A 14,963-nucleotide genomic window follows, 5' to 3' on the forward strand; every position below is an offset into this window, starting at 1 on the left:
ATTAAGCTTTATAAGTATGTAATTAAAGCATGTCTGTTCTTTCTGTCTATTCCATATCTTTTGTTTAGTGAAAGTATTTTGAATGTTTCCATGATTGAAAATATCAATTATTCTTTACTTTCTTGGTATTTTTTACTTTCTTTGGGGAAATACTAGTATCTGGAGTACATCTTTTTGTAACTGACCCTGACCTTGTACGTGAGGTCATAGTGTGTTCTACATTTAATGGAGGCTTCTTTTTTTGAGTCGGTTTCATATTTTCATTCAAATCTAATGAAATACTTTCCAGTGGTTCCGAATTGTTTCATTTTTAAATATATTTATTTTTTTTAAATCCTCAACTATTCCAAAAAAATTTAATCTTTTGGAAATTTTTTTCTTTAAAATTAAATTAAAAAACAAAAATCCACAGTTGTTAACAAAAAATAACTTGTTTAGGAAAAAAATTTCAAAGGGGAAACAATTATATATTAAGTTTTTTTGGGGAAAAAAATTCACAAATCTCTAGGTGTTCAAAATTTCAATATAAAATTTTTAATATCAAATAAAAAAAAACAAAAAAAACAACTCAAATATAAAATTTAAAAAATTAATTTTTAATATCAAATTAGAAAAAAATTTAAAATAAATTGTTTGAAAAACATTTGAAAAATTAAATTGAAATATTAAATTTTCTAGTAAAAAGCAAGATTTTTTTCATAGCTAACGAAGGAATAAATGGTGATATAATGTAATAAATAAGAATTACTAATTAAGCATTTTTTTCCAACGCCAATTCTGATTCTAGAAAAAGCACCCCGATTCTTCGATTCCAAATTCCGATTAATCGTCCCATCACTAAAAATAATTAATAATGTCCCTCTGGTATGTAAATATAAAAGAAACCAAAAAATACCGTGTTGACCCTATCAATTTGAAGAATGTTTGGTATAAGAGCAGCTTAGCTGTCATGGCGTTTTATTAGATTAGCTACAAGCAGCCGTGAGATGAAAGAAAGTCCACTCCGTATATAGCCAGGGCATAGGCAGGAATGAATACGATGTGAATCCTCAACTCAAGTCCTAGTCCAACAAGGATTACAAACTGCATCCACATTCCAGGACACATTTTATGCGCCTCTAATCTAATCTCTATTTTGTAGGTTTCAAACTTTTATCTCTTTTGAATTAATTAAAAGAAGTACGGGTCCATCAGTCCTAGAGCTATAATCTCAATCGATATATTGAAAGTGTAATCCTGTGACACCATAGGTTCTCACACTCGTACGCAAAGTCTAAAGTAGAGAGGGAACTTTTATATATACGCAAACGGTAATACCCAGCATTGTCCAGAGTTAGAAGACATCGTCAAACAGACAAACTTTAATAATATAAAAGATAACTGTGTCACCAATCATCAGTATTATTCTCCGTTTTTTTATGAGCACACACACATGTAGTGACTCAATACTTAATTGTTCTCTCCTCAAGAATAAAAAATAATGTTTGTGATAATTTATTTTTTAAATATGATTGCTAATCTTCATCTAAAGTCAAAAATGATACACCTATAGTATATGAATATACCGGTAGTTGCATAAATACTCGGACTCATTTTTAAACGCTTATATCTCGAGGTTCCGTGTCCAGAAATAAAAAAGGTAAATCTTTTGGCTTTGTTTTTGTTTTTCTTACTCGCATCAAACAAAATCCTTTACGATGAATGACGAGGCAAAACTTCATATGGTTGCCACACTCCTCTGCGCCGGTAGGTCTGTCTACTTGGAGATTTTGAAGGACAAGGTCCTTCCATAGGCCCTCAAGACCTCTAATGGGGCCCTTTATCTTCCAGCATGATGGGGCACCTGCCCATACCTCTGGAATGACTCGCTGTCAGCATGTCATTTTGGAACAAAAACATTTGGTCACCTCAATCACCTGATTTGAATTCCCTTGACTACAGTGTGGGGTGGCAAATTGAGAAGAAGGCCTGTGCTACCCACCACCCGAATTAGGACTCATTGAAGGCCAGCGTCAATGAGCAATGGGCAGCCATAGAAGACCATTACATCATCAATGTGTACAATGCCTTCTACGGGCGCTTAGAGGGTGTCATAGCAGTTTTTATGCAACTACCGGTATGTGTAGGCATATTATGAACGAACTCATCAACAACTAAAATAATATAACTATCGTAATCTTAAAAAAAAAAAATCCGATCTGAGAAGAAAATATATATACGGTGTTTGAAACCTCGCTATACGGGGACCTCCTGTATATATACATATTAATATTGCATGTTTGATTTAAACTATATAGCATATAGATGATTAATTATGTATGTAAGAAAATACTTAAAAGGCCGGACGTACGTAATCGTTTTGAGAGGCCTTTCGTGATGATGAACAATGATTCCCTTTTTTTTTTTTTTTTTTTTTTGATAACTAGGTTTGATGAGAAGAAGATGAATAAAGGAAGGAAGTAATAAACATAATTCATTTGTTAGATTTTCTCCTTATGTGTGTAATTATAAAAGACCAGGAGAGTTGAGACCATTCTCAGAGTGAAAGAGAAAATGAAAAAACAGTAAAAAGACAATAGAATACATACAACAATAGATGTACGTTTCTTACATCTATCTCTCATCTCTTTTATATAACTAATTTCATCCTTCCATATGTAGTCTATCTTACCAATTTCTTACATGATTACATATATTTTATTTACAACATTTTTCATTAATTACGTACACTTCGAATGAAAGAACAGCCGCCATCTTTTCTGAGAGGATAAAGAAAGAAACATATCTTACAATAATAAAAAAAACTGTAACCCGTCCACTTCAATTATTTATCAATTTTGATTATATTACAAATATATATGTTGTAGTAAAAAAATAAAGCGGTGCTTTTCCTCAAATGCAAACGTTAAATTCTCTAACGATAAATGTGCTAACAGAATTATGACGTCATGTTGCTTTTAAGTTATTAACCCTCCTTTACTTCCCTTCAGTTGGTATTGTGTCGGTTCATATTTAGGAATGAAGAGTACAATCTTGTTCAGTTCCGTTCTGAATATCAGCCCTAAAGCTTTTAAAGCTCAATGCTTGATGATGTCATTCAACTTTAAAAAAAAATCACTTTTAGTACTGCCAGTCCGAAGGACCGTCGGTCTTAAAAACTGGTTCCAAGGACTGATAGAATCGGTCCTGAGACTGGAAGGGACTTAACAAATATGGAAAAACTCGACACTACCTTCAATTCATAACAAAAGTACTTGCCTTGCTATTTATTTACTACAACTTTAACATTTCGGTATAGTTTGCTCTAAATTGTAGAAATGTAAAAAATGTTGGACTCCCGAATCTAGATTTGATTAGAGCAAGGGATTTTAAAAGAAGAGCCCCCTCTGGGACACGTGTGAGCTCTCCAAAGGGTACGCCTAACCAGAAAAATCTTTTTAAATTTGACACCAGGGGTAATGTTAACTTTCATTATTTTGGGGAGGCTTAGCTTCAAAAATTATCAACACTTGAATATAATTACTTAAATAAATAGGTTAATTTTTTGAATATACATATGATAACTTTTATTTGTGGTATCCCTTGTAACTCCCCCCCCCTCCAAAGGGGCACTCATAGACAGATGTTGAGATTGTGCTAGTGAATGAGGTAAGGCGTTTAGGAGTGGCAGAATCAGTTCATTAGTAGTTCCATAATAATGACGTTTTCTTTGTTATCATGAAAGGACAAATACCACTTATTTTTGTGCCTATTGGACACACCTATTCATTTATTATCCTTTGCACGCTTTAAAAACCTCTTGTATGGAGTATTTCTTGGTAAATCCTATCAACCATACTACATCCCTCTTTTAATATCCAGACTGTTTTTATAAAATTTAGTAGTAATTACATATAATATAAATATTGTTCAGTAATCTTTGTTTAATTTTGACTCCTTGAGTTATTTACATATTTTACTTAATACATGGGCCCTAATATAATTCCTCACTTTTAATTCATTCGAATGATTTTATACTCAATGCCCATCAAATCAACAAATCAAAGAAGAATAAATTAAATATTAATCTTATAAGATAAATTTTACTATTTCACTAATTTCTTATATTAACACATTTATAATGACAATAACGAGTTAATATCTTGCCAAGTCCATTAAATATCAGTTTTTAATCTTTCCTTGAGTCAAATTATTTTATGCAATAGTTAGCACATCCATATTACTTGTAAATGAATATTTGGAAGACAAAATGGTCGGGGTAGGGTGTCACATTGAATAAAACAGTCTACCTTTCATATTTTTTTTTTCAAAGAGTATGAATGGGGATGAAAGGAAGCTACTCATCATTTTCTTTACAAAAATAGTTTCTAATTACTTGATTTGTATATATTTATCCAATATTTTGTATATTGTATGGATATTAGTGTAATTAAATTAGATATAAATGCTTTATTCTACATAAATCATATGAATTTTCTCAAATCTTAAAATGTAAATTAGATTCATTAATGCTAATAGATTAGTTGATAAATTTTACCATTCTTGTAATCAATCAAATAGACAATAAATAAATTGTGGCTGTCTGTACCATTATCTATGACAAGTGCCCTTATTATCAGGATATGTGATGGTATTTTAAAACTTTAATTTCAGTCTAAAAACTAACACAATCCATTAATTGTTAGTTACTAATTATGATGCATAGAGTTTTGAACAACAAATTAGACAATAAAGTATAACTAAGCTAAATTTTAGGTTGAAAACAAACAATAAATCATCATTGAATGTGAATATATTAATTTATAATCTTTATTATTACTCTTTATATATCTGTGGCGATAACATAAAATCAAGCTGGGATACTTCTTCTCAATACTGCGACAGTATGATAAATATATCCGTTGATATGAGTACTATAATTTATATTAATTAAAAAAGTGATAAAGTCCTTAAGAGCCGCGGTTTTTCAGGCTAACTGAACCTGATAAAAATCGGTTATTTGGTAATACTGATCATAAAAGATACTGAGATGTCCTGACGGGAAAATTGTTTTTAAGAAGAGTGGATAAAAGTATTTTCATTGTGGGAATAACGAAAAGAAGAAAGGGATTATTAGCTGGTTAATAATTAGCCTCACCAACTGAAATTGATTATATTGATGACATCAAAATTTGATTTTAAGTTCAAATACCGCATGACCAAATTGATTCAACTTGTCTTTAATATGTTCATGTAAAAATGGAAACAAATATCTATAATATTAATAACTTGTTGGAGAGCTTTTGTTGGTTTAAGATCGTACTTCACTCATTAAAAAATCCTCTTTGGGGTTTCATTAAAGTATAAAACTTAGGGATTTTGTTAACTTCGTAGATACCATCTTCATTTTAAGAATATATATTGTACTTGCTGTAAGTATGCATAGGTGATTGCATGGATGAACTGATTAATAATCTCACTTTTAAATTGGTATACCACTGATCATAACCATATTGTGTATTTATATCACATTTATGTTTATATAGTATGTCGTCTACACGCTGTAATTTTGAACATGTTCGAGATTGTATGAGTAAATTGTACAAATTGTAAAAAATGTGGTCCATAGTTTCAAATGAAATAATTTTAATTACTTGTGATAGTGTTGTATCTGTCTAAAAGACTGCTGTTGTATGAGTCCAGTTATTTTTTATTAATGTTAATTTAAGTATATTAAATTGATTAAAGTTTGAATAAACATTATATTATTATGTTTACTCCTTTTGACACATGATGTGTGGCTACGTTCTAGGTATCATTTATTATTTTCTTCAATTCTAACCAGGAGTGAGCATATAAAAATATAGCTAGAACTGCAGGACCGACGAATCGGTTCTTACGGTTATTGAATGGTCACACAGACCACACTGATTAGAAAAAATGACTGAAAGGGAAAATAAAGAAAGAATAATCACCAGGAATGTAGTCCTAGGACTGATCCAACAATAGCTTGTGATAAGGATAATGCAAAATTATAATATTCCGTGAGTGGTTGATAGATTAAAAGTATAATTTTTGATTATTTTGATGAAAATGTCTAATTTATAAAACTTATTCTCTGGGAAATTATTGTAGTTCAAATGACTACAGATATATTATGTACTCGTACAACTCATCAATTAGTAAATTAAAATTAAAATGGGGGTGATGTAATTAGATAAAGCGTAATGGAACGTAGACATTTTAAGTTGTACAACCAACATGTACAATGAATAAATATATAATGAATAATAATGTATCCAATTTACCGATTATCATGCAAGGAAATCCCATGAAGAGAGGCAGGGAGTGTCTGTGATGGATCTAGTTCGCTAATACGATTGGCATGGAGATAAAGACGTTGAAGATCCCTTAGACCCGAAAAAGATCCCGTTTCAATGGTTTCTATTTGACAATTAGATAAGTCTAATTTGGATAATTGACTCAATGCAGAAAAAGCATCAGAGCGAATGATGCGAAAAGGATTATTGCGTAGAATGAGGGACATGATTCCAGGGACTTCACTCAGAGACTTGGTTGGAATCTATAACAAGAAAAAAAATAAAAATTTATACGTTAGTACATCTCTTGCATGAATTTAGAATGTTATAAATATGTTAACATGCATATGTACAATATAAAAGTACTAGGTATGTTAAATGATCCGGAAAAAGAAAATCAACTTACAATGGGGGAACATAAATCGTTATTAGTGCATAAATGTATGTTGAAAGGACATGGTCAATAAACGTTTATTAAGAAATGTTTCGATTGACAATATAAAATCATATTTACTGAAAAATATCAATAAATCAAGTTCAGTGCTCGTTACTCACTAATACGTTGGAGTTTTTAAAATAGGGAGACATAGTTAACAAGAGCCTTAAAAAAACAACCTTGCAGATTATCAATTCATACTTTTGGATAAATGTATGCTCATGAGAAGTTGCTCAATTTTCACATCCCTAGTCATATATTTTTTATTGCACTAGACGTGAGCTGTTCACGAGTTCTAGTTCAGTTGCAAGTCCTTTCACTTTAAATATGCAAATGTTCTTATCTATTATGGAATCTATAACAAAATATAGTGTAAATTTTTATGATTGTGAGATAACACGGTGCCAAATCCTGTAGACTAATGAGACTTGAAAACAACTTGAATCTCTCCACCTTTCCTCTGGAAAAAGAGAAAGAAAAAATGAATAGTCATTTCTTTCCAACTATCGAACTATTCTTTAATTAAGAGTTGGGAGCTATTCATTACATTGCATTGCTAATTTACGTGCAACCAATCAACGTTCAAAAAATAAAAATGACACCTGACAAAAAAAGCATAATAGTTGTTGACGTTTTGAAGATACCCCACGGCGTTATCTTACTAATCAAACATTTATCATATATTTTGTTGTCAAGGGTCGATTCTTCTACTTCTCTTATCCTCATGAGCCTTTTGCTCATATATACATTGCTTGAATTCAAATTATGTCTTGTTCATTTGTAAATCATTACTAATTATTAAATAATAGTTTCATGGTTAGGAAAAATTGGCTAACTAATAAATATTTTTGTTTTGGAGGAAAGGTTGGGATATAAAAACATGTGAGCAAGTGACCATGATGTTAGCCATTTATAATCGTCCATATTAAAATGCAATTATATAAAAAGATAAAGAACGGTTATTTAGTAATACAATTTTGAAATAATATATATTTAAAGACTCAAATTAACTCAAGTCGACACAACATTAGTTTAATGAGACTTAGGTGCAAAAACCACACTCCATATTTAGCAGTGCTATAGGCAGGTCAATTGTCAATCATCAATTCTACTCCGAGACTAACAAGGACAATTACGACTCCACAAACGATACTCAGAGTTATTTTCGTCTTTCACATAGTCACTTTATTACTTCATACTTGGATGTTTTCTCTACGAGAATAAAACAGTAATGATAAAAGCTTTGGAAAATAAAAAAGCTTTCTATTATCAATTTATTTTCATCTAAGATGATGCCATTTGTGTATAGGTATTCAATCAGTACGGTCAATACATTTAAATTATCTTCTTCATTTTGGTTCAAAGGAAGTTAATCATTTTAGGGATGTCTAAAATTTTCCACATTAAGAAGTTTTAAATATTATGGCTGAATGGTTGGAAATACAAGAAGACAGAAATCCTAAGTTTGGAACAATTTTCTTAGCCACAAACATGAGAAGATATACTATTTGTGATCAGACTTCAAATTTGTGAAAAATCATTTTTTTGGTTAAACTAAGGGAAAAGTTTAGCTGCATTGAAAAACTATCTAACGTATTCTGACTATTCGAAAACATGAAAATTTACGATATTATATCATTTTACTTTTTTTCGGATAACACCTGTCAACAAACTTTTACCCTTGGAATGAGATGATGTATCCTTGATTCATATTACACCAAGGAATTAGAAAAACCTCAATTTTACACTGAAATTCAACACTTATAACTCGGCAACAGCTCCTTATTTAGTGATTACTTTAAACTTAGAGTTTCTCTCTTAAAAAATTAACTTGTAATGATAAGAGCTTTGGAAAATAAAACCGCCTCTTTGGATTACCCAACAGAACTTTTTTGTACGCGTTGTAGTTTACACAAGGAAATCTCTCCTTTGTTTCTTGTAGCACAAAAGATGACTTTTTTTTTTTCAATTACTCCTGTTCCTAATCCAATTATGAACATCAGTTCTAATCTTAACTTCAAGACATAACTTTATATCTATGTACATGAAACATTCACATATAAAAAAGATAGATTGCAAGTTCAACATAATACCCTAATTGGATTAAAGTCAATAACGATCAATTATGATGTCTAAGTAATAAATTTATGAAGACCCCATGCATCATATTGATTTTAAGCTCACCCATGAGGGATATGGTACATAGATGTTTTGTAAAGTAAAATTGACACATTTATTTGCAATCTATAGACGGGAAAAAGGGTATTTGCAAAGGTTTTGGATATCAGCATGGATTAGACAGGAAGAGTTATATAAACAGTAATGAAGGAAGTTGTTATAGGGCTATTGGCGTGTTTTTTTTTGCCGAAGGACATTTCGCCGAATTGACATTTGGCCAAGGAAAATTTTGCCGTATTGACATTTTGCCGAAGAACAATTTGTCGTATTGCCATTTCGCCGAAGGACAATTTGTGCAATGCATATTTTGCGGAAGGACAGTGAGACAAAAGACAATTTGGCCAAAGAACTATTAGGGATATTTCGTAAAAAAAAAATGATATTTAATAATAAGGGTAGTAAAAAGAGATTCATTATTTTTCCAATAGATGGCTTTATGAAAGAGTATCTTGCGTTGTATAAGTTTGATGGACCTACGTTAAATGACTTTAACAAGATGTACTAAAAAAACTAAAAAGACAGTTTTGTAATTGCCTGATTTAGTATTCTTTGAGTGGTCGTCAAAGATGGACACCAGCCAAGAGAAAATTTGCAATATTTTAGATTTTTCCTTCAATAAAGTCGAAAAAGCAAGCCAGGTGACTAAAAATGTGAATAGAGTTTATGGTCCTCTTACTGTAATTGACAGTTATGCACTATTTTGGTTTCATCGATTCTGTTCCGGTAATTTTGATGTGAAAGGCACGCCTAGTTCTGGAAGGGTAATTGTCGAAAATGTGTACAAAATAATCCATCACTTAATAAATTAAGAGATGAAATTAAACTATCACAAATGAATTTACATGAATATTAGTTTTACAAATTAATGCAGTTGTAGTCAGATTATCATTCTAAATAGTGAATTGAATTAGATGTATATATATTGTGTTGCAATATTCTTATTCTTTGATAAATAACTCTTAAGACTTGTACAAGTATTACAAACGAATTTTCATACTAAAATATCATTGTATAATATTAGAAAATGCCCTTAAAAAATCGTTGAAGGAGCCTATAAGTCCCTTAACATGGCTTGAAATGAACATGGCTAGAAGTATGAATTCACAGTCTTAGATATACAATTCTTAGGATTCGAACTTTTGAGGGAATTCTTAAGTTAAAGGGTTAATGAGGACTGTTTCGTACTTTCTGAAGAGAAAAAAAACCATTGTTCACATCTTTCTAATCTGATTCCAGATTGTTCACACTGTACTGAGCTTTACAGTTTTCCTCAATTACGTCTATCATTTCCTCGTGCTCTCCTACGATCTGATATTTGAGTGCCTCTCTGAGTCCTTTCAGTGATTTGCCACTCAATATTCTTTCGCCTTCCCTTCTGACACAATTTGGATAATGAAAAAAATCACTGATCTTGTCTAATAGTATGGTTGTTCATTAATCCAAGATTAATTCCAATATGAATAATTCATCATATCAAATGGTAAATAACTAATAATGTAGAAGTGAGTAGCCCTTCTTCCATTCGAACTGCTGTCGTGTTTGTTTATTACTTAATTTATTTAAAGTACTATAACGGTGAAGATTTGAACTACAATCGAACCATATACTTTGTGCTGTGTTTATATAATGATCATTAATGAATATAATTTATTAATAATGAAAAAATATTTTTGTGCAAAAGAAGACTAATTAATTTACGTTCTATGACATATATAGCATATGAACAACACATATTAATCATACTATCCTCTTAAATTGAATTAAAATATACATTTGCAAATATCATTTTTCGTCCGAATGTTCCTAATAGCCATTCAGCAAAATGCCCGTTTGTCAAAAATATTTTGACTAATTATTTTGCTTGCAAAATAAAACATATCCTGCCGTTATGTAAAAATAAAATAAAAAATCGTGGTAATCCTAACAATTTGAAGAATGTTTGGGAAGGGAGCAGCTTAATTAATTATGAAATCAGCTGTAAGCTGTCATGTGCTAGAAGATAAATATAAATATTTCATATTTTAATAAGGACATATAGGTTGAAATTACTCAAATGGTGATCCCCAATTCTACTCCGAGTCCAACAAGGAACTAACTACCAGGGTATCCATAGGAAGTAGGCTGGAGGTGCTGCTGTAGATCCCCTCAAATATTTTTTTATGTGTTTACATCAAATAACGTTATTGATTTTTAGGAAAAAGGTCATTTGGTGAAATTTCAACCTCTTCCCAACATTTTAAATCTAAAAAAATTCTATATATATTTTTTTGTATCTTTTACAAAATAAATCCACCACTATACTTAAATGTTCCTTTTTCAATAATGGAATTATAATGATAACAAAAATATAAAAACCCTGCTCTGATTTCTCAACAATAAATAGCTGGTCCTGTTTTCTAGGACATATTTTATAGATTTTTTTGTACATAAATCAGGTAATACTCTATGCATGTAACGTTTTCTTTTTTTCTCCCTACATTTTTTTGACTAGTGACGGACTCTTTTTAGAGTAGAATAGTAATGAAATCGTGAACTATTCCTTAAGGATTTTTTTTTTTTGGGTTGATAACAATATTTTATATTATCATAATGATATTTAATAAATAAAGTTTTTTAATACCCTTATAAAATTAATAGATGGGTTTAATTCAATTCTATCATTCCATTCCTTACTATAAGAAATAATGGCCTGTCTTTGTTCCAGCGATTTTTCTGGTGCCGTGATCCCTTAATAACATTTAGGAAGTTGCAATGACCCCAGGGATATAATAAGTTGGGTTGATCTTCCTTTACTGCATTTTTGGAGCTAATTTGTGGACCTTTTCTACAAGAGGCCCTAACTAGCAATGCCCAGGGAGTTAAGGTCAGGGCTACAAGTAGGCCAGAAGTCAGTCATATTGTACCAACATAAGTTTTGCTTCATTTAGGCTGAATGGGGGCTTTATTTGAAAGAAAGAATATTCTTTGTATAAATATAATATATTAAGATAACTTTGAGTATCATTCAATCTATATTTTTAGTTGTATAATGCCTTTTGTATACATATCAACAAACTGTCAACTTATTTCTTTGTCTAAGTACTCAATCAAATTTCGTGTTAGCATTGTTTTGATTGCCCAGGAGGTAAACAATGCTCAAAAACAGTTTGTAACCACTTGAATAATACTGGATACAAAAAGAAGCTCGATGTAAGGGTGCCATAAGAGTTAACACAAATAAACCTCATAGACCGAATTTCTAACTCCGAATTGCTGTTGAATCGCAACAAAATTGACCCGTTTCTGTGGCGGATGGTAAATGGGAGTAAAAAGTGGTTACTGATGACAACGCCAAGCAAAAACTGTTGTGGTTGAAAAGCGGTAAGCCGGCACAAACGGTGGCCACCGTTTGTGCTAGGATAGAAGATCAGGAAGGCTTTGCTGTGTGTTTGGTGGGATGGGAAGGGTATGTTGCACTATGGGCTCCTCCCATACAACCAACTCCTAATTCAGGCCTGTACTGTCTGAAGGAATCAATTGCCCAGAAACAGCACACTTTGGGCAATGGAAGATGAATTATCTTCTATCGGGACAACGCCAGGCCATACATATCTATAGTGACTGACTAGAATCTCTGGGATCTTGTTTGGAGACTCTTATACATACATTTTATATTCCGTACCAGGTGCCAAGTGATTACCCCCTGTTCCTGTCTATGTGGAATGATTAAAGATTTTGCTGATGAAAAATTCGTCTCAATAGAAGTTTGTGGAAATTGACTGTCCCATATAACCAATTAAAAATATAATATGTTCGTTATATAATGTATTATAATGAAAATAGGAATATGATATAATAATATTTTTTTTTCTTTCTCAGTGTTCAAGTCGATCCAAGACATCCTTAAGATAAGTGTTGAATCTCGATTAAGAATAAAATCCCGACTAAAAGGATCCCTAATGGTCATAAAGGGAAAGCACACCACTTGGAATGTCTCCTTAAGTTTCATGCTAACGCCAAGGGCGGCCTTGAATCTTGGAAATCATGTCCAATTCTCCTTGAAGGACGTTGTCATTGTATTTACCATCTGAAATCTCAAGTAGATGAGCGGATTTAAGTAAGGCGTTCTTCTTATGAGTAATACTCTTGAGCATTATATATGTGAGTCCATAATTGTTGACGGATCCCGTCTAAATTTTCTATGAGATGAATAATAATATAATAACAATGAGCTATCATAGACGATGTTTCATGATTTTTTTTTACAACCATTCTAACTGTTTATGCTTGTTTAATGATATTAATACATATCTTATTTGGCATATTGAACTATTGACATTTTTAGGAAAAATTCCAAGAACTGATAGAATTGAACTGGCATGGATAAATAAGAATTGAATGAATACTACTTATAACTGGGGATATATAGAAATACTCGTATTTTAGAAGAAACTTTAATAAATGTTCAATGTTTTATAAAACAATCATGTCTCTTTCAAGGCTATTATTTGATGTACACATAAGTACTCACAAATACACAACCATATGTATTCCAAAATGCCATCAAATCCCAAAGAATGTAAGTAAGTACTTTTGTATGTATATAAACATACTTAAAGAAGTATGTAGGTCATAAAAGTGTATTAGAAGCACGTTTTAAGTCTGTAAAAATGAGTTAGAACGTGTGTGATTCCCTCTTTATTATTCTTATTGCAAAACTTTCTTGTTACTTTATCTTTGTTTATATGTATGTATACGATGTAAACAATTACATTTTCTAGCCTATGTTTAATGTATACGTCATAAACAACAATAATGTCCCTTCCCTCCACATCGTCTTTTTCTTCAAGGTCTTTCCTTCCCTCATAAAAAAAGAAAATCGGATTTATGAACTCCTGTCACTTGTGGTATTGGACATCACAAAATGAAAGAGGTAAACTCCTTCTTTCTTCTTTGTCTGCTGTTGATTAGTCTCATCATAGAGCTGTGCAAACATTGCTGTAAAAATACACTCTCAATTCAGCTGTGGCTGACTTGTTTTGCATATCACAATTAGAAGAAGCTATATGCATAGCTGGAAAACTATTAATAAGACTCTTTTAACTTATTGAATTAAAGATGATTAAAATCCACTCTTTTCATACACACAGTAGTTGTGTTTTCATAGAGTACCAAGGAAGGTAGCTGTCGTTCCAATGCTTCATTAGACGTCGACGAACATACAATTTTTGCTCTAATAGTATAGAAGATAACTCCCCAAAAAATCTTCAGTTTTACTCCCCGTTTTTTACGAGCACACTCATATGTAGCTACTTACTCAATATTTAGACGTTCTTTCACCAAGAATAAAATAATAAGGATAAAAGCTTGAGAGAAAAAAAAATATATAATGAGGCAGGGAGTACTTTAGCTTGTTGCTCAACTAATTAAAAAAAAAAGTACTACCAGCTTTCTTTTCTATTTTAATATGTCTAAATGCCTGATAAATTTCATTCAATTTAAACAGTGCTCTCTGAATTTTGTTTCTTCATAAAGTATTGATATATGATATACATCAAAAAGCACTCATTTCAACTGTGACTGTTTTTCATATATATATATAAAAGTTGTGAATATTCCTACTATTCAATCAAGAATAGATCTATACTTTGCTCTAAATGCTATTTAGAGCAAAGATTATTCCTCTGCTTAAGCTAAGGCATAATTACCGACCAAAGTATGCAAAATTTGACTTTATAAATCAATAAATAGATTATGAATTATAAACTGAAGTTTCAGTTGGCTTGTGGCTCATAAACATAAGAAAATGGTGTCATCTATCAAAAAGGTTGCTTGCCCGTACTTGTAAGTAGCTACACTGCTGGTAACCGCAAGTTATAATAATTCGACCAAGCTTGAGTATTCCCCTCAACAACAAGAACTCCTTTGTACTTTTCTTATGGGCTGTCGATTTTATCCTTCCCTTACTCCTTATTAGTTCTTTGAATGTTAATTTACAGAGTTTAAATATAATTTTGTTAAGCTGTTGATATCTCTACACTTCAAACTACATCAATCCCATGATAAAAAAT

At 31.3% G+C, this 14,963-nt stretch overlaps 1 protein-coding gene across 5 annotated transcripts in view; it reads right to left on the reverse strand.

The window, feature by feature from the left end:
• The window catches only part of LOC121114006 (uncharacterized), a 393,698-nt gene that overhangs the window by 15,488 nt on the left and 363,247 nt on the right, over positions 1-14,963 (reverse strand). For all 5 annotated transcript variants that reach the window (XM_071887096.1, XM_071887094.1, XM_071887095.1 and 2 more), the window contains one exon: positions 6,288-6,562. In XM_071887096.1, coding sequence (XP_071743197.1) covers positions 6,288-6,562 — 275 coding nt within the window. The remainder of the gene's footprint in view (positions 1-6,287; positions 6,563-14,963) is intronic.

Source organism: Lepeophtheirus salmonis, chromosome 3 (assembly GCF_016086655.4).
Source record: "Lepeophtheirus salmonis chromosome 3, UVic_Lsal_1.4, whole genome shotgun sequence".
Lineage (NCBI taxonomy): Eukaryota > Metazoa > Arthropoda > Copepoda > Siphonostomatoida > Caligidae > Lepeophtheirus > Lepeophtheirus salmonis.